This window comes from Denticeps clupeoides, chromosome 2, assembly GCF_900700375.1.
Source record: "Denticeps clupeoides chromosome 2, fDenClu1.1, whole genome shotgun sequence".
In the NCBI taxonomy this organism is placed as follows: Eukaryota; Metazoa; Chordata; class Actinopteri; order Clupeiformes; family Denticipitidae; genus Denticeps; species Denticeps clupeoides.
Genome location: NC_041708.1, coordinates 33,341,261 through 33,367,749, shown reverse-complemented (window position 1 = coordinate 33,367,749; position 26,489 = coordinate 33,341,261). Strand labels below are relative to the sequence as shown.

Sequence of the window (26,489 nt, the reverse complement as noted above, 5' to 3'; positions counted from 1 at the left end):
CTGACCATCCTCAGTTCTGCTTATCTTCTATGAACATGTGCCTCAGTGGCAGTTTTGGTGGCACAGCGACAGTCCCTTAGCTCAGTTTTGCTCTGCTCTCCTGGCTCATTTCCGCTCTCATGACCCATCTCTCCCACCTCTCTCATCCTCTCCGGCACGACACAATGCAGCACCAAGATCTGACCCTCCCACTGGGCAAATGAGCAAAGCTCATGCTGTTTATCCAATTGTCTACAACCGCACCCCACCCCCCAATTTAACATTATCTATCCTTACTGTGCAAGTACAAATGGGAATTTCAGTCTCTTTGTGTTACACCCTTCAAAGAGTTTTTTCAACTTAATGTACAATTATTGACTTTTCAGTGAGTTTTTTCCCTGCTTATCAGGTCAAGCCCGAGCTGGGCGTAATGACCATATAATTGGATCAGATATTGGATTACTCTGGTGGCCACTCCTGCCCTTATCATTTGACAATGCAGTCCCTACTTAAACAATGGTCCTTTAAAAAAATAATCCAATTGACTTACAATTCATGTGTCCTCATGTGGACATTCAAAAATAAGATCAAAAATTTATTGTTTTGAATGTATATCTCTTGCACAAAAACAGTGCCTCTTTACACACTTAATTGTTAAGGGACCACCATGGCACACAGCAGTCTGCAATTCGAGGTACATGACAGGATATCAGTAAACAGCTTCTTTTGACCTTGAGGGAACCTTGCCTGCATCTGAGAGATTATACTTTATACAAATTGCGAGTTTCCTTTTTCCGTGTAAATTGGCTACTCTGAATTGTCTGTAGCTGTGAGTGAGTGAGTGAATGGTGTGTGTGTGTGTGTGTGTGTGTGTGCCCAGTGGGGTCTATCACCACCGTGCACCCAGTGTCCCGGCATGGGCTCCGGAAGAGGGTATGGAAATACCTTCAGATAATGTCTCCAGAGGCTGGTGGAGGGATCCATTAAAAACTGCGCTGCTTGATAAGTGCTCTGTTTCTGCTTTCAGGCGCTGGGGGCTGGTCTCCTTTAGACACTGACCACTACCAGTGGCTGCAGGTTGACCTAGGAAGCAGGAAGCAGGTGTCCTCAGTAGCAACCCAGGGAAGATACAGCAGCTCAGACTGGATCACCCGCTACCGGCTCCTCTACAGCGACACAGGCAGGAACTGGAAACTCTATCATCAGGATGGTAACATATGGGTGAGTGTAAATGGAATGCGTTTGATGAATAACACTGAGCATATTTGTTTAATATGGATACATTTAAAATATAAATAAATATATATGTTTTATTAAAATGTATATAGGAGGGTATATGGGACTAGATGTAACAAAGGTGGGTGGAAAAAATGCCTCTTAATTAAAGGAAAGTGCATGTGGGCTGATGAAACAACAATTCTCAGACCATTAGTTTTACTCTGTCCTCATCTGACATTTTTACATTTAATCAATATTTTAGGTTCGCTCTGGAAAATTGTGAAGTAACTTAATTAAGATGATGATTAGGTTTGACCAGGGGAAGTCAAATTATTTCTGAATTCCAACCATTCCAGCCACTGCTAGTTGAAGGACATTTGAGAAGGGTGAAACATTTATGCCAGATTGGAAAGCGGGAAGCCTGCAATTTCAAAGTTCTGATCATAATCATCATCATCATCATCATCATTCCTGAGTGTCTACTGCCCAAAACACACATTTTAGGATATATATTTTGTTATTCACTGATAAACTACCTGCCTCGTGCAATGTCTTGCTCTTACACCATCACCTGAATTTGTGTTCAGTTGCCGCGTTGCAAATGAACGGTGGACGTTCGATGCTGTTGTCAGTATTTAATATTAGTAAGAGATTTGCATTTGCAAATGTGTTTCTTGTTAGCATGGGTGGGCATATGGCAGCCCTAATCACAATGGTAATATGTCAGAGGTGCCACAAGAACATAAAAACAGGGTGTGGTCCTGACTCTTTTACTACATGTTCTTCACTTGTCACTTGCTTAATGCTTAATGAACCCGTTGAGAGTCACTTCAGATTCGTTTTTTTCCTTGAGAAAATTATTCTAGTTGTCCTATAGTGTTTCTCGGCAAGGATCCAAGCGTCTTTTTAATTAAAAGCAATGACCTCAAAAATAAAAGAAAAGAACAGAACAGAAAATTCAATAGAACATTGCAAATCATCTTTTGTGCTCACCTTTTTATTAGTACAAGCAACAAGGACACATTTTTGCTCAAATTATATGTTTGTGTAATAAGTGTTTTTTTGTTCAGGTTTATTTTTGCACTTTTCCAAAACCAGATTAATAATATTTCATTACAAGAGAGAGAGCGAGAGAGATGGTTTTGAAAATGTAATTTTCAATTTTATTATTTTGGGCAATGTATGATAATGTAATAATTGTATTTGACTAAGTATGGTTTATGAAATTAAAAATGTCTCTTTAATGTCATTGATGAAAATGAGATGAGAAGTTATTTCCTCTTGCTTAATCACATTATTATTATGCAGTATTTATGTTTCCTGTATCCCCCTTCCAGTCGTACAGATGATGTCACTTATTTCAGGATACTTCTGATGGGTAAGCAGATGGGTGGGAGAAAATGATGAAGCTATGTTTGGATGCACATCCTTTACAATGAAGTGGAAAAGAAAACAGAATGTGTGGTCAAAAAACATGGAACAAACCAAAGCGTCTTCTGTGTCAGGAATAGACACATATTCTTGAGTCTATAGAGTATTCTTGAGTAATTGTTTTAATTAAGAAATTGACAAAAACAAAATGTTGCTTTTGTCTGTTCTATTAGGTACTTATACTATATTGACTGGGTTAAATAGAATTTCATTACCAAAAGAAAGAGACTAAAATACCACTTTCATTGACTAAAATTCAACTAAAATGTTGTGACAGTCCAAGATATAGTTTTTCAGTTTTCAAAAACAACCTATGTAATAATTAAAATGTCATAAAACATACAATGTAATTTCTGAAAACCATGCATGAATAAATAGTTGTCTAAACAGTTTTGAAAGCCTATTACACAGCTGGATAAGTCATGACACCGTATGAATCCCATACAATATTATTTTGTAGAATTTGCATAAATTTCTAATTTGCTTTAACTGCTATTCCTAAAGCTTATGTTTAAGTTTATGGAAAACTTTTTTTAAGGCTTCATTTAAAGACCAAATGCAGCACAGTGGCGTGACAGGGCTCCGCTAATTTAGAGGGATCATTTAGATGCAGCCCAGACATTAATTTTTCTTTTCCTAGTTTGTGAAGTTATGCTTCAGAGACCACTATATCCCAAGACCAATTTAAGACCATAAATAGGAAATTATCTCTAGATTATCTAATTTACCATCCCTGGAGGCAAACCCCTTGACCACTTCAGCATCACAGGGAAGCTAGAGCATTTAAAATGAATAGCTGTAAGACAGGTACCACGCCAGCTGATATCCCATTTGTCTTGAGTTGATGTATTGGTGCAAAAATAAAAGAGTTTCATATGATTACCAAGAAGACAATTCCACATTTTATTTGCCTTGTTCAGTGTTGTGCAGAATACATTGAATGGTATCTTATTAGTCTCACTGCATGGAAGGACCTGGAAAGAAAGGGGACGTGGCCCAGGCAGGCACAATGCCAGAATCTAGTGCAAGTGGCATGCAGACCCATATACACACACAAAGGACGAGGCAATGTCCAAACAAGGGAACTGAGGAAATAAGGAACACATGGTAAGGAGCAATAGAAAAGAAAAGCAGGGTCAAGGCAACTAATTTAAGAATAAATCACAACATAAACAAGGGCAGCGGGCCACATAGTGCTGTGGCAGGCAGCCAGTAGGGCATTATTGAAGCATTATTACATTATTATATATTATAGAGATGCTAAATCATACTAGGTGCTAGGCAGAGGTAGAAAGAGTACTTAAAAATGTAATTAAGTAAAAGTAGCTTTACTTTGCTTAAATTCTACTCAATTAAAAGTACACATCTAAAACCTACAAAAAATACTTAATTTACTTTGAGTGAAAGTTATTTTGTTACTTTAGTCTTTTTTTCATCAAGTAATTTAATCATAAATCCAATGCAGCACTAGACATTCAAGTTTTAGGTGGTATAATGTGCAAACTATGTTCAGAAAATCTCATAAAACAGCACAGTTGGCCACAAAAGTACCAAATTCTGAATTGTATGGACCAACTGAAACGTTGCAGTACAAAAAGAGAAAAAATAGCCAAAATGAAAGTATCCAAAACTGTGAAGATATTCAACAATTCCTTAATAACAAACTGCCCTTTTTGTTCTTTAAATAGCAAACAGTTGTATGTCAATTGGATTTACTGACAACTGAGCACACTGACTGCAGATGAAATAATAATAATGAATAATGTGTCCTGTTTACATTTGCATTTACAGCCTTTATCAGACGCCCTTATCCAGAGCGACTTACAAACAGTAGTTACAGGGACAGTCCCCCCCTGGAGCAACTTAGGGTTAAGTGTCTTGCTCAGGGACACAATGGAGGTAAGTGGGGTAAGTGAACCTGGGTCTTCTGGTTCATAGGCGAGTGTGTTACCGACTAGGCTACTACCACCCCTACCACTCCTGTTCAGAATACTAAAGTATTAGAGTGTAAAGCTTTTGTTCCACATTTTGTTATGTTGCAGTCTTATTCCAAAATTGATTCCATTTTTTTTCCTCAGAATTCTACACACAACACCCCATAATGACAAAGTGGAAAAAGTTTCATTGAGGTTTTGCAAAAATGTATTAAAAATAAATAACTGAGAACATATGTACATAAGTATTCACAACCTTTGCCATGAAACTTAAAATTGAGCTCAATTGCATCCTTGAGATGTTTTTGCAGCTTAGTTGGAGTCCACCTGTGGAGAAAACACTTGATTTTACATGATTTGGAAAGGCACACGCCTGTCTATATAAGGAACCACAGTTGACAGTTCATGTCAAAGCAAAAACCAAGCATGAAGTCAAAAAGAATTGTCTGTAGATCTCAGAGACAGAATTATCTGCGAAAGCACAAATCTGGGGAAGGTTACAGAAAAACTTCTGCTGCTTTGAAGGTCTCAATGAGCACAGTGTCCCACATCATCCATAGGTGGAAGAGGTTCAAAACCACCAGGACTCTTCCTAGAGCTAGCCAGCCAATGATGCACTGTATAGGTTATTCTACTTAGCCTGAACATGCTTTCTGCAGGCTGTAAAAGTTCAGGCTACAGACACTCAGCATTGGAAAAACTGATGCTAATTATCTGGGCAACTTTTACAGAACGTAGTCAAGTTGTCGTTTGTGTCAAACAAATTGTGAATTTGATATTAAATTAAAACAAAAGATCAAAAACATTTTCGGAAGATTTCATTACAAGTACCAAAAGTACAGGATACATTTTTCATTGGTGGTTGTGTAGACCTTTTTTTTTTTTTTTTGACCCGGAAGTGATGCCTTGTTTCATGTTGAGGCGCTGCTGTCCGCATTCAGAGAACTATGCCGCGCGTGAACCTGCGCGTTTTCCTTTCAGTTCAGGCAGGGTTTTTTTTCTTCAGCATTTCATTTTTTCCAATGTAATGAAGTACGATTCTTGGGTAAAAATGTACTTGAGTAAAAGTAAAATTACATATTTTAAAAACAACAATAAATTACGCACAAAAACTACTCAATTACAGTAACGTGAGTAAATGTAATTTGTTTCTTTCCACCTCTGGTGGTAAGACTTTCATAATACAGCAAAAAAATATATACATAAGATCTGATCTGATGTTTCCAACCACATCCCACTATTTAATTTGAAAATAATTATTTAAACAAACAATTGTTATTAGAAATGTATGCAACACAGCATTCTTGTGTTTTCATAAATCCATGGGTTGCTAATATTAAATGTTTATTTTTCCCTCACATGGATAATTAAATCACTTGTGTGGAGGTTTTTTTTTTTATTGAACCTGCCCATGAAAGGTCTTCCTGAACCTGAAAGCAGAGCGAGGCATGTGACAACCCTAAAAAGAGTTACTGTCTTCTATTATTTCATGGACCTTCCATGGTGCTTCACAAATCTTGTTTTTATAGTAGGGCTTCAAAACCTTGCAGGCTTTTTTTAGATGGCTTTTGGGAAATGTGATGGTCCAAGGGGACCAGGCTGTAGCTTTCTGGCTTCAGTGTTAAGCACAGTGTTTTGCACAAGCTTGACACTGCAGTAGCCTTACGCATCTTTAAAGTGTTGAGGCGGCGGCATAAGGTTGCTGTCTTCTGGGACTACAAGCCTTGTAAAAATAGAAGGAAAAGTGGATGAGGGAAGACAGAAATGCCTGTTGCTGTCCAGAAGATGATTTATCTTCAGCAAGAGCCCAAACCCAAAGCAAATGTCAAAAGCCTAGTGTACCATCAAAATAGTTTTTATTGAATATAAAACAGTATTTCATTTCAACATAATTATGTACACATAGGCATCAGAAGTCATCATTTCGAAGCAACATCCAACACAACATCTTAACTCTTATGAGAGAGGTCTGTAATTTTCATCATAGGTATACTTCAACTTAGTGGCACCTTGTTGGATCGAGATTCGAACCGGCAACCTTACGGGGCCACTTCCTTAACCAACACTGCCTAGCATTTCCCATAGGTCTTCACCAGGTTGGCACACACTGTTGCTGGTACTTTGGCCCGTTCTTCCATGCAGATCTTCTCAAGAGCTGTGAGGTTTTGGGGCTGTTGCTGGGCACATATTCTCTATGTATTGAGGTCTGGTTGACTAACAAGGCTATAGACTCTCTGTCATGGCCAACGTGCCTCCAGCCCGCTAGAGGGTACCTCACCAGCCTGGGAGACGACGACCCGGAAGAGGAAATGGAGGCGGGCGGTGGCAAGTATAAAAGTGAGGTAACCCCAAGGAGACACACCCGCTCTTTGTATGAGTTTACTCGCCAGAGACGCTAGCTCTCTCACCCCCGACCTAAGATAATTGTGATTCCTGAAATACGACCTTCGCCTGCCCATGACTTCGAGAATTGCCTGATCCCCTGGAAACCACGAAAAGAACCCCGACCGGAACTTCCTGGCTACAACCTCTACCTGCCCCTGACCTTGAACCTACCTGACCCATCGGTTAAGACGGGATTCCATGCTCCCCTACCTTCCTCCCGTCCAGTCCAAGATCCCGGACCATCCTGAACCCCGCCGTCTTCCGGTTCTCCTCTGCCCCGGTCCTTCCCAAAGATCCCGAACTGACTCCCTGCTGCGTTGCAGCGTGTCCATTGCGTCCTCATTCCTCGCCAGCCAGGCGCCTCCGGTCCTCCTGCCCCGCTCGCCCAGTGTCCTCTACCGGTACGACGGCTTATCCCCACGTCCAAAGTATGTCTGCAAGTACGTCATCGAATTCCCCCTGTGACATGTGTTTGGGATTATTTGCCTGCAGGACTTCATGTTCATCTTCAAATTTCATCTTCGATGCTGATGGAAAGATCTCACAATACATGGCCGCACTCATTCTTTCCCTAATATGAATCAGTTGTCCTGTCCCCTTTTGCAAAAAAGCAGCCTTAAAGCATACATTTTCCACCCCCATGCTTCACAGTGGGTGTGGTGTTCTTGGGATGGAACTAATCATTCTTCCCCTCCAAACATGGCAACTGGAATTTATACCAAAGTGTTCTATTTGGGTCTCATTTTACCATATGACATTCTCCCAATCCTCCTCTAGATCATCCAGATGGTCTCTGGCAGACTTTAAATGGATCTGGTCATGTGCTGGATTAAGCAGAGTGACCTTTGGAGTGCTACAGGACATTAATCCATGTCAGCGTAGTGTATTACTAATAGTTACCTATTACTAATAGTTACCTTTGTTACTGTGGTAACCGCTGTCCTAAGGACTAACCCCCCCCCATGTAGTTCTGGACTGTTTTCTCACTATTCTCAAGATCACATTCTACCCGACAAGCTGAGATCTTTCATGGAGCTTCAGGTCAAGAGAGAGATTGTATCTTGTATCTTCTCCCCATGCTGCTTGTAGACTTGGTGTCATTAGACAGCTCTCTGGTCTTGGCCATGGTGGAGGTTGACGTTTTACTGTTTGAAGGTGTGGACACGTGTCTTTAATACAGATACAGAGTTCAAACTGGTACAATTAATACAGGTAGCGAGTGAAGGATAGAAGAGTATCTTGAAGAAGAGGAAACAGGTCTGTGAAGGCCAGAATTCTTGCTTGTTTGTAGGTGCGAAATACAGTTTTTCTGCACCATTATACATGTCAAAAAACATACAATGGGAGTTCCTGGATTTTTTTATATTCTGTCTCTCACAGAGAGGTCTCTAAATATGTGCCTGCTAAATACTTCTTTGCCCCACTGTAACTGAAATATACTTTACCAGTGGGGATGTGAAATTAGTCTGAATTTTTTTTTAAATAAATTAAAGATGCAAATGTCATTTGCTGAAACCTGCAGAAAAACATATTTCGCAAGCCAGACCCCCCCCCCCCCCTTTTTTTTTTTTCTATTTTGTTGTTAGCGCACAGTATTATCTATCATGACACTAAAATCCTGAAGACATAAACAATGTAAATACTACAAGATTTAGCTGTTAGAATGATTATATACTTGCAGTACTGTGTGAATGTGCAATCAGCCTTGTGAGATGGTATTCAGACCATATTCAGATGGTTGCTACTTATCTTACCCATGCATAAGAAGAATTGTTAGCTCACAAGCTCTCACATTGAAGGACGTGTCAGAAGATTTTACTCATTCTGGTCACAGACTACGGTTTTATGAAGACTGTTGAAGCTCTTGCAGGGTCATTATTTACAAGAGTTCTCTTCTGTTTTCCAGTTCTCAGACAAGTTTTTCCTGTTTTTAATGATTCTTGTCAGGCTAGTGTCAGAACTCATCTAATGTTGCTGACAATGCACGTCATGAACAAAAAGTCTTACAACAATATCAAACATGTTTCATAATGTCATAACAAGAAGACTAGACAAAGACTGACTTAAAAAAGCTCGGATTGCCATCTTACACTAAACAATCCAGATGATGGCAGCGCACCACGACTCCAGAAACTCTCCTGGTTTTAGTTGTGACTATAAAAACCTGTGAAAACTGCTAATTTCAAATCATAGGATAAATCATGCAATGTTTGCAGTGATGTTTCCCTTGTTATCACTGCCCATAATTGAAGACAGGCGTGGCCAACCTGTCATGAATCATGAGGCCATTCAAATGAGGCCACACAGTGTTACCATAGAACACACAGTTTTTCCTCGGGTAACAATTCATGATCATGGATTTTTGATGGACACTCCTTATGTTACATATGGAGTCTACTATCACCTCTACAGTCAAGTTTGAAATGAGCTCAAAACCGAGTGTCTCTTCTTGTCCTAAATGAAAGTGACTGCGGAGTTCTTGTGCTGGCAATTTTTGACTTGCCCCAACAGTATTGCGCTTCTCTTCGGAGCACAATGCTGAAGAAACCTTTTGATTTAATGCACTCAAACACACATCCGTGCCACTGCCGCATCTGTCCTCCCCTGCTGAGATCAGTAGACGCCCGCGGGATGTTTCTTTTTAGACGACTGTACACCCTGTGATTCGCTCTCGTAAGAATAATGCCGTTTTGACTACAGGGCACATGGCCGATTGATGTGCCAGACTTAACATTTACATTTAAGCCCAAACGTTGTTCCAAACGGAGCCTCGGTTGTTCAGGACCGAGAGAAGATGTGGGTCTGTCATATGATGTCTTTCTGTGATCAATCTACAAACAAATATGCCTTGTGGATCACATCAGATCTGCTTCTTGTTTCCTGTTCCTGGAGATCTGAATTCTGTTATTTGTGCCTTTGTTATTTAATGAATATTCTGATTAGTCAACCTCTTTTCTGTTAATTTGTTCATGTTTGTCAGTAGAGGTTAAAATGTTCACAGAAGTAAAAGAAACCTGTAAATCATCACACCTTATTTAGGGTGGTAGTAGCCTATTAACCTAGTGGGTAACACACTCGCCTATGGACCAGAAGACCCAGGTTCAAATCCCACTTACTACCATTGTGTCCATGAGCAAGACACTTAACCCTAAGTTGCTCCAGGGGGGGACTGTCCCTGTAACTACTGATTGTAAGTCGCTCTGGATAAGGGCGTCTGATAAATGCCGTAAATGTATTTATACATAAACATTTTTAATGAACACCAAAACTGGGAAAGTTACCTTCAGCCCATAGGGAAGGAACAATTGGGGAAGTTGAGTGGATCAGTGATCAGAAAGGAGGTTAGACTGCACCACGTCAAACAAACAGTCATTATTAAATGACCTATTCTCTCAGTGAGCTGGCTAAGTTTTAGAACTGCCCAGAACTTCCAGAAAGTGTCTAATTGTAGAATCAGCAGGTGCCACAGAGGAGGCACCCAGCTGTTCACAAGTCTATGCATGAAGCGGCCACTCCTCTGGCAGTGTGCAGCGTGAGTGCAGAGGACCTTTTTTATCCGCCATATATGACCCGGGAGGAGAAAGGCTTTCAGTGGAAAGACAATGCTATCTCTTAAATACTGGACCACATTTTTGCTAAAAAGACACATTGCCCTGTCTCTTAAAACTCAATTGGTGTCGTTAAATTATGGCTTTGGGTTCACACAGTAGTATTAAAAGCAGCTGTTCTGTTTTTTTCCCCTGTAGGATTGTATTAACCACCAAGAGTCAGGTATTGTGTAAAACAGTCAAAAATTGAGAAAAATTGAATTGTTAATGTAAGGTATTGCCCTGAAAGTGAATATGTCTCCTATGGTCTCTTAGCACAGCATGAGATATGGCTGCTGACATGTACAGTTACATCTTCTCATCATTTGTGAGGACAGCAGTGTGTTTTATACACACACACACACACACACACACACACACACACATGTTGCATGCGAAGTTAACAGATTAGTTATTTGCTGAATATTCAAGGTGCACTTGGGTGATTTCCAAGTAAATTAGATTACACAGTGTAGGGGCTGATATGTAAATGAGCCTGCACAGTGGGAGGGGCATTCAAATTAAGTTTGTACATTGGTATTTCAGTCAAGGCACTGAATGTTTAGTACATACTGCTAGATCTAGCACCTTTCAAATTAGGGCCCATAATGTCTTTATTAGACAAAGATAACCTTGCTTTTAACCTTTGCTTTTGTAAATAAGTCTTGGCACCACACGCTGCTTTTCTAATTAATGTGATCAATTATTGTTGTTCTAACAGAGGATCTCCCATGTAGTTCAGCCAAAAAGCAATGGTTTCATTCTAGGTTTTCACACCATTAAAGTGTTCTTTTTGTTCATCATTGACTAGTCAGATAGGTTTTATATGTTTATTTAGAGAACCCGCATGCAGTCAGCATCGAAGACGCAATACTCTTCAGGCTGCCCAAGGTTGTTTTAAAGCCATTGAAAAGACCAGACTTGAAGCAGTCTGTCTCGTGCGCCTCGTCAGAAAAGTGGCAAGGGCATTAATTATACCATGGGAAACCAATAAATGTGGTGCGTGTGATAGTTACAGCTGGCTTGACGCCTAAACCCAGACCGCTGCTATCTCCATTTGGCCTTTGTGCCTTAAATTGTGAAGGTGCTTGATTAAACAACATGCCAGACAGCTAAGCTCTCAGGGTGCCTTCACATTTTGCCAACTAATTACACACTTGCTGACTGTTTAAGGTCTCTGCTAGGGAAGGAATTAAGAAGAACGGAATCGACTTATTTCATGTGACTCGTGCATAGTTTGCGGTGAGGGAGAGAGTAAGCGAGAGGGGGCACAATCATGCTTAAGCGGCGGGAGAGAAATTGGAACAATGGAGGCAGATTAATAATATGGATTATTTTTCCCCTCATCACGAAGGCACGGAATCTAAGACACCACACAGACCTTTGCTGAAGGTTCATTGTGTCACAGAGGAAAGTGAATGCAGGAGCAAAATGTGTCTAAGCAGCGCCGCAAACATTAAGGTCAAGTCTGTGCCAGACGCTGCCACGACGACAATTGTTCCTCTCGAGAAATCCCGGGTTGTACCACAAAGTCCATTTCCTGGCAGTCGCGTTCTTATGACCCACCTAATCCGCATCATTTCAGCTCTGAGGCGCTCCAGCGCTTATCTCTAATCCCACAAGTTCCATCTCTCCCGCCGAGTTCCCCTCCACTGAATGGGAAACCAGCGCAATCTCCATCACGCCGCGACTCGGGCGATTGTTCGGGCCGCCGAGTTCAGCTGGGCGGCCTGGCGATCCCTACAGCACACTCTGCTCCAACGTCACCTCCCCCCACCCGTGCCCCCCCGGCGTCCGAGATGAAAGGACCCGGAGGTCCCCAATGTCCCGCGCCCCGATGCCAGTGTCAGACGGGATCTGTTAATGCGACTTGGAATAAATCTTCGCAGCTTGAGACACAGCCGCTTCGCATGAGGAATACTGAACTGTGCAGGCTGTTCTTTATTTAATGACTGAGGGCGCGCGTTGCACTGAGCTTATAAAAAAGTAAAAGGGCCTGGAATTGCATTGGGTTGCTATGGGATGCCGATGAGCGCTCCGATGATGTGATTTATTCTTCAATAGACAAGTCTGTCCAAGTTAAGAGGCAATAATTTGTTATCCTGCCTTTGCAGGCTTTCGCAGGAAACTCAAACACCGAAAGCGTTGTTCGTCATGACCTGCAGCATCCCGTCGTGGCTCGATACTTACGCATCGTTCCTTTGGACTGGAGTTCGGAGGGACGGATCGGGCTTCGCCTTGAAATCTACGGCTGCCCTTACTGTAAGTACAAGCATCCTCTTTAAAGCACTGTTCACCAGCCCTGCCCAGCACAGAGTCACCTCTCATATCTTATGGATGAAAGGCTTCTCACCTTTCGTTTTTAGAAGGTCAAATCCTGTCATTGATTCGATCTCTGGGTCTGCTTGTTCAACACCCGGTTATTTGAGCGTATGTTTCCATTTTTTGAGCCATTTATTTGGCCAGATTTTTCCCTGTTCAGCCAAGGTGTTGATGGACAGAGACCAGACACTTTGCTTCACTCATCTTGTTGTTTGTCTGTCATAGTTTAGATTCGAACCATGTCCATAATAGCCCTCTAATCAGCAGTAATTTTTCTCTAAACTGCTCTGAATAAAGTATGCCATTTTTTTTTAAATATGGCCAAGATAATAATAAATGTGCTCAATGAATGCATCCCAAAGGCTAAATAAAGTAGCAGCATAAAACACTTTAAATATCATTGGATGTTTAACTGGTCAGGTAAATGATTACTGCTGTTTCTTAGCAACAATACTAATACAAAATCGTTTTCCTTTTGAAGAACCTAAATCAAAGTTTTCTCGTGACAAGTTTACAGTTCAACTTGAACTTAGCCGTGGTGTTTGCATTGTTCATTTGTAATTCCATTTAAAATGCATGTACAGTAGCTCCTCAGATTTTTGTAAATATTTTTTCTTGGGGCAACACTGAATAAAATGACACGTAACGTAGTGTGAAGTAGTCAGTGTACAGATTGTATGACAGTAAATATGCTACTAACCGCACAGCCGTTAACGTCTAAAAGTGTTGGCAGGAAAAGTAGGTACACCCCTATTTATTTATATGGATGTATTATAAGTTTCTTTAGGCTTCCTTTTGGTTTATTCATTTAATGGCAATGTAAGATTTAGATTGTGAGCCCCTTGATTTTATTTCTGTGTATGTATGTATATGTGTTTCTGTGTTTGGGTTTTGAAGTTCATGTCTTGTGTTTTCAGTTTGGCTACTTAGTTCTTATTACTTGTTGTTGTGCTGTTTGGGCTGTGCTGGTCGGCACTGGATTCCTCTTCCACTCCTCCATGACATCATCATAGAGCTGGTGGTTGTTAGAGGTCTTGCGCTTCTCCAGCACCTTCACCCTCAGTTTCTTTAGCAAGGCAGTGGTCATCTTGGAGACGTGTTTGGGGTCGTCATCATGTTGGAATACTGCCCTGCGGCCCAGTTTGTGAAGGGAAAGGATCCTGCCCTGAATTCATTGAACTGTAGCTCCCCAGTGCCGGCAGCACTCACCCTGCTCCAAACCATGGCGCTCCCACCACCGTACTTTACTGGAGGCAAGACACACTCGTCTTTGTAGTTCTCACCTGGTCGCTGCAACACACGCTTGACACCATCTGAACCAAATAAGTTCATCTTGGTCTCATCAGACCACAGGACATGGTTCCAGTAATGTAATCTTGCTTGTCTTTCTTTAGAAGATGCTTTTTTTTTCTGGGATGACAGCATTCAGACCATTTTGATGCAGTGTGTGGCGAATGGTCTGATAGGCTGAATCCTCGCCTCTTCAACCTCTGCTGCAATGCTGGAAGCACTCGTACATCTATTTTCAAAGGACAACCTCTGGATATGATGCTGAGCACGTCCTTCTTTGGTGGACCATGGCGAGGCCTGTTCTGAGTGAAACCTGTTCTGTAAAACTGCTGTATTAGGGTGTGGCAACCTTCTTGTAGCCTATGCCAGGATTCTTCTGATCCTCAGAGAGATATTATATACGAGGTGCCATGCTGAACCTGTATGAGAGAGGCTGACTACTTTTTATTGTATCAAATCTTCAGTGTTGCCCAAAAGAAAAAATGTAATGAAAACTATTTTCAAAAATGTGAGGGGGGTACTTACTTTTTTGATGTACTGTATATCCCATGTTACAAATGTCAAATATATATGTATTATACTGTATATACATGAAATATAGTGAACAGATTGTGAGTGAGAATACAAAATGATTTATTGATTTTAATGAAAGACAGCATTAAATGTATATAATAGTGCAAAGTATAGTTATTGCACATTTTCTCACCTAAGCAAAAGAATAAGTTCCATTTTAATAGAATAATGAGAACCTGACAGTAAAAAGTGGAATTTATCATTTGCGCATGCTTTTACCTCTGAATTTTTTTTTTATTAACATCAAATCTAGACTGATGTTTGGATTCCTCACACATGTGAATATCAGACAATATTGCAGTCATCCATACCACTTTTGTTCTAGTTCTTGAGAAAGTGACAATGTGAACAAACCTGAGCGCCGGGCAGCTCCAGATGTTTGTGCGTGTGACAGATACGAATGAAGGCTGGCTGCCTCAGATATGTATCATTGTTCAAAGCCCCTTACTCTCCACCAGGGCCCTGGGTGCTTGTGATGGTTTTCTTGTCAGGATGTGTCTCGTCGCCATTCACTCAGCACAGGCGAGTGCCCCCATATTTCACAAACTGCTGATCACTGACACCGATAAAGATGGACTACACCCTCAAATAGGATTTTAAAAAGTCTGCAAACTTTATTTCTTTCCCATCTCAAATCTAAGGACAAAAAGTTTAGTTTTTTCCTCAGGGCCGTAATTTAGACTGCTGTCTGGAAAAATAAAGATGGAGATATTCAATTCTCATTTTTGTGTAAAACAAAACAACAAAAAAAAAAGATAATAACAAGCTAGATAAGTAAGCAGGGCCTGCCATGGATATGAAGCACAGAATGAGAATGAGAACGAATGCATTCCCCTGACCTTGTTGATCAGGGAGAATGGATGAATGCGCTCTTGATGAGGGCAAAGGGGAATCGCCTTGGGGAGTGAACAGAGGAATGCGCTGTAATCGCCCAGACAAAACACACAGTCGCACATTACCAGAGTAATCATTTCTCAGCGGGGTGCAGAGTGGGAATTGAATTAGTCCCCCATGCTTTCTCTCGCCGCACGCATGCTCCCTGCCTATCGCCATGGCGGCTCTCCTGTCCGTAATGAGCGGTGATCTGTGACAGCCCTCTACGGTCATTCAGAGCTGTTGCTGATTCTGTGATTGTTTTTGGCCACTTTGACGCTGAGATTTTTTACTGAAGGAAGATGCCTATAAAACTGAAAGTGAGTGAAAGTGAAGTGATTGTCATTGTGAAATGCTGCAGCACAGCAGACGGTGACACAACGAAATGTGTCCTCTGCTTTTAACCCATCACCCTTGGTGAACAGTGGGCCGCCATGACAGGCACCCATGGAACAGTGTGTGGGGACGTTGCTTTGCTCAGTGGCACCTTGTAGGTTCGGGACTCAAACCGGCAACCTTCTGATTATGGGTCCGCTTCCTCAACCGCTAGGCCATCCTAAAATTATGCATATATATAGGGTGGTAGTAGGGTGCTAGTAGCCTAGTGGGAAACACACTCGCCTATGAACCAGAAGACCCAGGTTCAAATCCCACTTACTACCATTGTGTCCCTGAGCAAGACACTTAACCCTAAGTTGCTCCGGGGGGGGTGTCCCTGAAACTACTGATTGTAAGTCGCTCTGGATAAGGGGCGTCTGCACAGCCTTTATGCAATAATTAATGTTAAAGTGACAACAGTACCACCAGGGATTTAAGCATTAGTGTTATGAGCATGTTCAGACATCATAGGTCCTGGCCTTTTATCTTTTTAAATCTGACTAATGTGATTGTTCACCTTTTAAGATGGAGTGGAACTTTTCACAGTGGAAAACACGTCCCAGAGTGTTCATAGATGAGCAATTAGGAAATGTTATCTTCAAAGATGTACGAAGCCTTTGCGATTCTGTTTGTTCTGAGAAAGTTCAGATCAGTTCACTCTCTGTCATGCAGCCAAATGGCAATTTGACTGCAGCATGGGGTCGTGCTACAGCAAAGCTGTAGAAGGCTGACAACCGACATTACCACCCCACACTCTGGATAAAAAGGTAAATGTTAACATTGAAGAATAAAGGATTCCTCAAGGATAATCGTGTAACAGTCAGACTGTGGGAAAGATAAAAGAGGGATGGGTGCAGATAATGAAGTGAAGAATTTGGAATGCTGCATCTGGTTGCAATCAGACAGGATGGCCTTGGATTTTTTGAGAACGTGTCTCCAAAGCAATTCAGGAAAACCAAGACCATCTGCAGAACTGCGAGATGCAATTATATTTGATTTCGTAACCAAGAGACTATGGGCTCAGTGGCCAGAAAAAAGGGTGACCAGAATTTGAATCATTTCTTTAATTGGTGTTAAGCACCTGGGCAGCGTGAATGGCTGTATTGTTCCCTTTTTAAATGCACAAGGCGCTGTGACTATTTGCCAAATGTTGTGAGCATGTCTGCCAAGAAGGCATCATGGGAAAAGACTGACATCTCACTGCACAAAGTGCAGCCCGGGCGGCCTATGCTGACAGAAATAAATTACACGCTGGTGAATGCAACCCGGAATACCCAACACTAACCTTTAAATCCGCTCCTGTTTTTTTTTCGTAGACAGTGGTAGTTAATTGTACCATTAGCCTTCCCACAATCACGCCTACTTAAAAAGCAAAATTTCACCCCAAAATATATATTTTTCCTTTTGCGGAACAGAATTCACTGTGATCTTTTTTGAACTGATAATAGGGCGCCTGCTTGGGTGAAAGAATTCATTACATAAACACTGGGGAGTATGTGGTGTGTTCTATTTCATATTATATATTGCATCACCAGTGGACTAAAGCAGCTCATAGTATCTTCTTAAAACTGGCCTAATTGATTCTCTTTTTTTTTGACATTGCAATTTCATCCAATGATGAATAACTTTAACTAAGTTCACAAAGAAACAGTTGGCTGAAAAGATGACGACAGATGCCAAGGTGCCATTAGTGGCCATTCGTTTTGCTTCTCCTGTACTGTTCTCCATCATTTGAATTGAATTGGGCTATTACGCATTTGACTATAAACCACAGACCAACACCAGACTTTGTATTATCCTGTATTATTCTTCAGTCATCTGATGCAAATCATTTTTTCCCGTCTCAGTTATAGACCATAGACTAGCCAGCCTCTCATTAAAGTTTGTGTTTGATCCAAATCTCTTATTTGCACGTCCGCTGTTGGTCTGCTGAAGGTGCAGACTGTGACACCAGATGATGTGTTTTTTTATACGTGTTCCAAACGTACCAGGACCTCCACAGGAGCTCCGTATAAGGTCTAATTCTTGTCTGAATTCGGTCATTGTGAACTGTCACGACCGCGGGCTGACGGGGAAGCGCAGAAATGGGACATACTGGGAACAATGATTTATTACACAAAGGGAAAAATGGCACAGGGGCCAAAACAACAAAGGCACTAACAGAAACAAATCTGCAGGCATGTGGCGATGGCCAGGAACTGAAAAACATACAGGAGGTAAGTAACAGGATCCACATAATTGTCACAGCCCCGATCGGTTGCTCCGCAGGTCCTTATAATTGGGCTCCATCCATGTACACCTAATTATTATTTGTGATTAAACATCCTATATGTATCCAGGTTATTTATATGTATATACAAGCAGTAAAAGTGTGTTTCCTGGTGCAGTGAAAAAATAGGCGTTTTTGCCTTTAAGACAAGTCAGTGATGTTGAAATGTTTTAATTTAGATGTAGAGGTGGATGACATGAAAGCTGTCTCTTGACTTGACTAGAATCTCTCAAATGTTGTTTTGTATTTGGACATAGTTGGTGATATACATAGGATATAGTTAGTGATTGTAATTAATAAACATGCAAAGAAATGAGTGGGCCTAGATTATTTATTTATTTATTTATTTTTGTGTAAAGCATGATATGTGGAGGACCTGTTAAAATAAAAATAATTGTAAAATGCATATGCATATCCAGATCTGCTGCTGAGTCAATTAAATGAAGCTGTGGGAAAATTAACTGGAACAATACACCTCCTGAAATGGTACTCCAGTTATGCACAGTGCCTAGAAACAGTAGACCTGTAAAAAAATTATATCATTAGTTTAAATATTATGAAGAAAACACATTCAAAACAACTTTATTTGGACTAGAATGAGCCCTTATACAGATGTCCTATGGACGTAAACTAGACGTTCGGAAAAACCTGGCATCACAGTCTGCACCTTCAGCGGACCAACAGCGAACGTGCAAAGATGTTCTGAAAAAGAAATTATGCGCAGTGTGTTGACTTGCAAAATATTAATTGAAGCCGAATCTTTTTTATTATTTTTTCGGATTGGCATGCTTCCATACTACTTTCTGCTCACCAGTAGCAGCAGTTTATGGTGCACAATTCAGATTGTGAAAAATATTACTGTTGTTTATGAGTTAAGTAGTGATGTCAGTTGGGGGTGTTAGCTGACTACGCCATCAAAGCTGTTTAGAGATCCTGTTTACATGAGACACACCATGATATAAAGAACCATGATTATTTTGGTTTTAATTAAGAGTGGATCAAGTTAAATCAATGGCTTCTTAAAAAGTATAAGCTGAACACTTATTCACATTAATCCTTTCGGGTGGCAATATCACACTCATTGCCATCCCCTATGCTTTATATCTATAATTACCTTCATAGGAAATTAAAAAAGCAGATAAGGAGTCAGTCTTTTGTGCATTTTTAAAATTTTTTTTTTGTACAATAAGCAGAAAGGCTTTGTCAGCAGGTGTGTAGATGCTGAAATTTCTTCCCACTACACTGTAGTTTATACTGTGATTCCAGTTGCAGTTCATCTGTTGGTTTCTGTTAGTCAACTCATCAACTCATCATTTACCTTTTAAATGTCTGTGATGCACAATCAGCAGTGAGGCTCCTATTGGCCCCTTCCATCACCTTCTTCTCACTTTTCTCCTCTTCAGGGGCAGATGTGATTAACTTTGATGGCCAAGGGGTGATCTCCTACCGCTTTAAAGTGAAGAAGATGAAGATCCTAAAGGACGTCATCGCCCTGAAGTTCAAGACCTCAGAAAGCGAGGGTGTCATCCTCCACGGGGAAGGCCAGCAAGGCGACTACATCACCCTGGAGCTCAGGAGAGCCAAGCTGCTTCTGCAGATAAACCTGGGTTAGCCTCTCAGTGATCAGGCCTCATTAAGATACTTGCTGGCAGGTCTGTCAGCAGCATCTGGACATGGTGGAAAGGCATAGTATCTGTAAAGCCAGCATAGTCATGTCACCCCAAGTGAATTAATCAGAAATGCATTCAGCTCTTATAACAATGTCATATAATCAGTCTTTGAATCAATAGTGAAGCACAGAAACAAAACAAAAAACTCTTTCCCAAGAACATTTTTTTTCTGCTAGACACGTCCTTCATCTTTAATACTCACTGAATAGGTTTCAATCATTTTTTTACCTTGTCACTTCCCATGTATATTTATTACATTCTGAAGTATAAAGGAAAAAAAAAAATGAACCCGTAATACATACTTATACTGAATTATGGAGTTAAAACTTAATTTGTGGGTGTGCCCACCTCATAACATGATCCTAACCCCTAACACTATGACTAGAAAGGCTAGATCTATCATGAGTTATTAAACCTACATTGCACAGTTTTCTATTGATCTCAGTTTGGCTGGCTCACTTACCAACTCCTTTTCAGTGCCATGGTCATCAGACAGGTAATTAGTGATTAGTGCAACTGTTTTTGACTAGTCAAATACAGTATACAAGGTTAATTTGAATGAAACATCTATTGCATCTTTTTTATTTTTATTCAAATTTGGCTGAGTGGTTTTTAATGCATATCTGTATCATTGGCTGAATACTTAATAATGCATGTCTGCGTGATGATTTTTCCCCACTGCTTTACATACATTTTAAGCTCAAATTTTTAAATATGTATATTACCAAGATATCTGCATTATATCCAACCTGGCACTAAGTATGGGACATTTTGTAATTATGTCTATTTATTTACATAAATAAATAGATAAAACAGAGTTGCCAATCATCTAGCCCCTTCCATTTGAACCTGTTTATAAAAATATTAAGATCATGTTCTGGGTGACCGAAATAACAACACACAAACAAAAAGGGTCTTTTTCAACACACAGGCACCTACAAAGGCTTTTTTTTTCTTCTTGTGTTCTTTATGTATTTATGTAAATACTTGATACATAGCCCTTGCTTAGCGGCAGGTTGACAATAGTGTCAGGGGTCTGATATGTTTTGAGACTGACATTCTGACAATTTTGGAAAAGATTAAACAATCTCTGCTTCCTTATGTCATTAACAGTAGATAAATAACATCCGCAAGTATGTAAAAGTGAGGGAATTAAACTCCCGTTAGAAAAATTCTAGCAACATATTATCTGGGACTCAGATGTCAGATTTCTGGGGAAAAGAAAAACTATCAAAATTTTCCCACAGAACAAAGTATTTTTAAAATAAGTTAACAAACTTATAATGAATGACCACAAGTCTCTCTGTACCTTTTTTGCACTACTGTAACTGTAGGCAGTAATCAATATGGTTCCATCCTTGGACACACATCGGTGACCAGCGGCAGTCTGCTAGATGACCATCATTGGCATTCGGTGGTGATTGAGCGCTACAGAAGAAACGTGAACTTCACCCTCGATCAACACACACAGCATTTCCGCACTAATGGAGAATTTGACCACCTTGACCTGGACTATGAGGTAAGTATCACTTTTTTAGTTTTGAGCTTGTAATATTGTTATATTGTTATATAATTACAGTTCCTGACAACAGAATTCAGGTATTTAAAATGTACATATTTTATTAGTGATCAATAATTTTAAATGTACTACAACCCAAATTCTGGGACAAAAGTTGGGACATTTTTCAATGTGAGTAAAATGAACACTAAAAGACATACAAATCACATTCAGATACCATGATAAAAAAAAAAAAAAAGACATCTTACGTTTATACACAAAATGAGCTCATTAAAAAATGTAAACTTGTCTGAAAAAAAAGAAAGTTGTCTGAAAAAAAAAAAGAGTTGGAACATGGACATCTTTTCCATGGTGTAGGCCATGTTGTTATAATAGTTGCAATATGCGGTTTTGCATTGTCCTGCTTAAATACCCAAAGCCTGAAATATGCTTAATTTTAGACAACATTTAGATAGACAGATGCTGGACAGATGCTTTATTCATCTCATAGGGAAATTCAGTTTCCAGCTATTTAAACTTTAAAATAGACAAGGTGCACACAAGACAAAGCAGACATAGTACCACCATATGGACATGGAGGAACTTACTACTTGTGCAGTCTATGTTGCTCTAAAAACTTTATATACCTTTCAGTATTCATAATTTCTTCCAAAACACAGTTATGTACCCCGATACAATCAGAGATGCCAGCTTTTGAACTGAATGCTGAAAGCACGTTGGAAGGTCTACATCCTCTGTAACCTGGAGGACATGGTGTCCATGATTACTAGCAAGAATGTCAATTTTGGACTTGTCTGAACCTAGAACACTTTACCATTTCTGTCATGGTTCCTGGTTGCGCGGGTGCCCGCAAGGCTACCCGGAAAGACAAAGTGGTCAACCTCCTCTATAAATTCTTGGAACCTTGCCCGCTCATCATTGTGAATCCGTTCCTTTGTTGTTGCTTGCCTTTTCTTCTGCTTTTTGAGAAACGCTTCACGCCGACCCTTTTTGCTTGACTACACCTTTTGCATTACCCTTGTCTGAACTATTTATCACCTTGTGCGTCCACTGCCGTCCTGCCTCCTGTATCTCCTGGATGCTCAGGCACGTCTGCAAATGCGCCCTCTGGCTCTCCCCCTGATAAGTTGATTTCAAAGGAGACTTGGGCCACAAGGACAACCCCACTTCTCTATAAAATATAGCTTTCCTTTAGCATGATAGAGCTTTATGTCATGGGCGACCAGGGACTGAGAATGTCAGCAATACGAAGGAATCTGATTGCAGTTATACGCAAAACAAATGGAGAGAAAACAAGGTTGAGGGTGGATAATATGGATCAGGCTCTGATGAGAAGTTGATGAAGTGACATTAGTGTCACGTCCATGCGGGCATGACGTGGCGGGTGAACGGAGAGGAGGACGAAGAGTGACGAGGAATGGAGGACGCTTTCACCTGACATCACGGAACAGGGGTTTAATGGTGACTCACAGGACAGGGGAGACATCCGAGACGTAGACACTGGTGAACACGGAACATAACTTCAATTAGGGATTAGGGAACATTAGGGAGAACGATTAGGGAACATTACACATGACAACAATGAAACTCCGGTCCGGATCCTGGACCGGAGTAACCCCCATTTCGGACCGGATCCTGACAATTAGATGGCATCTGATGATGGCATGGGAAATTGTGTTTACTGACAGTGGTTTCTGGAAGTTTTTCTGGGCCCATTTAGTCACATTCACACATGGGCCCATTCACACAATCATGACAATGAGTGATGCAGATATCACCTGAGGGCCTAAAGACCACAGGCATCCAATAAACGTCTTTGACCTTGTCCCTTGTCTCTTTTTACACAGATTTCTAGAACAGATTTAAAAGCCTCTGTCCGTCTTTATTTCTGAGAGACTCTACTTTTCTAAGAAATCCCTTATCAACTTTTTTGGGACCTGTAGCAGCTATCAAATTTAAAATTAGCCAATTTCGGGGAGTAAAGTGTACAGTTTCCCAATTTGAACATATGTTCTTTTGTGAAATTATTGGCTCATGTGGTTGGAATGTCAAGAATTTGGCCTGTATTTTTTATGCCATGTTGTGTCATTTGAAGGTTTATTTGTGTATCAACAATATAACATTAATATCATGGACTTAGATCCAACTTATCATGAATCCAAAAATAGTATCAGTGGCATATTAATTAGCCTTCTGTCTGTAAAAGAACACTCTGAAGGCGAGGCTCTCACCTCTCAAGCCGAGGTGTTAGTCTGTCCTTTTCAGAAGAGCTACAGTGAAAAGCTAGACTGCATATGTGAAGTAGTCAGTGAACACATATACATTTAATATAAAAAAAACTAAATTCCATCTGTTAGATACATTGCTCTTTTAATCATATTATAACAAACATGCACTGCACTATGCAAACATGCTCTATCATAAGAGCCAGATCAAAAATGGATTACTAGTTTTATGTCATATACATATACAGTATGGTGTAGCCATCTGCTCAGTTCTGGTAGGTGTAAATTAAAATCAAAATTTTCACTAATGGTTAATCTCATCAAGAAAAGCACTGTTCTGAATTAAGCCAAGGCGGCAAATTATAGTCATTCATATTGCACTAGATAATAATAGACTTGTTGATTAAATGAATGGAAAAACATTGTGTACTGGAGGTTTGGAGTTAAAATAGACATACACATTCTGTGTGTGTGTGTGTGTGTGTGTGTGTGTTTGTGTGTGCACTGCAGTGAGTATTGGCAGTGAGCTCATTTTCTCTGTACATTGATTTAAAGGCAGGTCTGCTGCTGTTGCTCTGAGCTCGACGCAGCAGAATAAAGAGTAATCGTACACGACCTTATCCTTCCTCACACAGTGAGCCTGAACAAAAAAAAACAAAAAAAAAATGGAAGCATTAATGAAGTCATACTGCATCCTCTGTACCTGGACTTTGTTGTACTGTGTTTTAGACTTTTTTTTTTCTTCCCCAATGCAGCTCACCTTTGGAGGAATGCCATATTCTGGAAAGCCAATCTCAGGAGGGAGGAAGAACTTCAAAGGCTGCATGGAAGGCATCAACTATAATGGTGACAACATCACTGATCTGGCCAGAAGGAAAAAGCTGGACACATCAAGCTTTGTGAGTTTCAGTAGCTTTAATCTAGCATCCATACTGATTCATTATGTGAACCTTCTCACTAAATGGCCAGATATTGTGCTTCGTCTAAACACCAAGGACTTCTGCAGCAGCACCTATTGAGCCCTGAGCACATGGGGAGTGGTGACAGGATTATGACCTTGTATTTGCAGACATTATAGGGCATTCAGTTTTTTCACATTGTAAAAAATCGTTTTTATCAGTCAGCAGGTGTGTAGCTGCTGTAATTTCGAAGCTGAGATACCATTTACAAATGATTTTCGTTGTTTAATATGTTTAAATGTAATTTTAATTAAGCTTTCAACTATGGAAATGTCTTAATGGGAGGGATATGTCCATAGAGAACAGAACTGGGAAAATAGGAATCAGCACCATAAGCAGTTCCTTTTTCAATGTTGACAGATGCAGACAATGCCAAAACACAATTCAATTAAAAATGTATCAATTATAAATACTTAATTACAGGATCTTTTTGTTTATGTGGGACATAACACATAACATTCAAACACATAACACATGACATCCAGCATGCAGACCTTTACCTTTACTCCACTAGGAGTGTAGTATTTAATCTAAGAACAGGTTTTATGATTTATTTAGAAATAAACTATGGTTGACAAGTGACGCTAAAGACACAAAATGCTCAGTTTTTAATTATGTATTGGGAGAGCTACCTACGTCTATTGTGAGATGAACTGACTATAGCACCATTTTTTGTCTTCCTCTTGAAAAATCCAATTAGTTGCTGAAAAGGGAAAGCCCTTCTGCAGCCTAACTTAACCTCTGGCCTCCAACTTTTGGGTCTTTTATATTAAGACACAGTAAAATGAGCATTGTGCCAAAAGATAATAACACTCTGTTTCATCTCTTGTCCCTTGCTGAGCTGTAATTTCTGAGAAAAGAGGATTTTCAGAATAAGAAACCAGTGCTGGTTGTGTTAAATATCGGGGTTGTTATTTATTCAACTGTAAGCTTTCAGCATTTTAATATGAATGTTAAAATGATGAGATTAAAAATTGTAAATTGATGTGAGGTAGCATTAAGCCAGTTCATATATTTATTCTTCACCGTTGGCAAGAAATTTACAGACATTGAAGAAATAAACATAATGTCAATAAAGCATAATGTCTGCCCTGTGGATAAGACATCCATCAGAAATGTTTCCATCAACAGTGAGAAACCGCAACATGTATTCATGACATTACAGGTTTTGGTCCCACTTTCCAGAGCCAACCCACCAAAGGGCACACACACCATTCATATACTATTTTCTAACACCTAAACCCAGTATAGAATGAATAATCCTCATAACGTGCATGTCTGGGAGGTAACGGGAACCTGGAGGAACCCTGGGGGAGTCTGCAACTCCACACACACAAAATCCGAGCTTCGAACGCACATCTTTGGATGTGTGGCCATAATGCTAAAGGGGTCAGGATTCATATTTCTGATGATATACTGGCCTATATCTGATGGAGTATGAATTCCTTTAGGGTTTTAACTGTAAAGTTAAAGGTTGTCCATCATGAAAAGTTCACTTTGTGAGATTATTTAACATTAATTTAACATTAAGTTCCCCTAGCCTATCTTTGGTCATCCAGTGGCTAGAAATGGCAATGTGTAAGAAAGCTTTGACAATTCTGATGCTCTGCTCAGAGAGTGGCAGCTCAGACGATCGGATCAGGAATGTCTACCCCAGAGGTGGAAAGTAACAAATTACATTTACTAACGTTACTGTAATTGAGTAGTTTTTGTACTTTGTAATTTAAGTTGTTTTTGAAATAGATACATTTACTTTTACTCAAGTACATTTCTACCCAATTTACATGTGATGCATATTTCTCAGACTGTGGGGCAGTGGTGGCCTAGCGGTTAAGGAAGTGGCCCCCGAAATCAGAAGGTTGCCGGATCAAATACCA

General features: G+C 40.2%; 1 protein-coding gene across 2 annotated transcripts in view; it reads left to right on the top strand.

Moving 5' to 3' along the window:
• cntnap2a (contactin associated protein 2a) overlaps positions 1 to 26,489 on the top strand; it is a 283,755-nt gene that overhangs the window by 124,108 nt on the left and 133,158 nt on the right. For both annotated transcript variants that reach the window (XM_028961990.1, XM_028961981.1), the window contains exons 3-7: positions 1,007 to 1,200; positions 12,649 to 12,796; positions 19,643 to 19,846; positions 21,244 to 21,428; positions 24,409 to 24,552. In XM_028961990.1, coding sequence (XP_028817823.1) covers positions 1,007 to 1,200; positions 12,649 to 12,796; positions 19,643 to 19,846; positions 21,244 to 21,428; positions 24,409 to 24,552 — 875 coding nt within the window. The remainder of the gene's footprint in view (positions 1 to 1,006; positions 1,201 to 12,648; positions 12,797 to 19,642; positions 19,847 to 21,243; positions 21,429 to 24,408; positions 24,553 to 26,489) is intronic.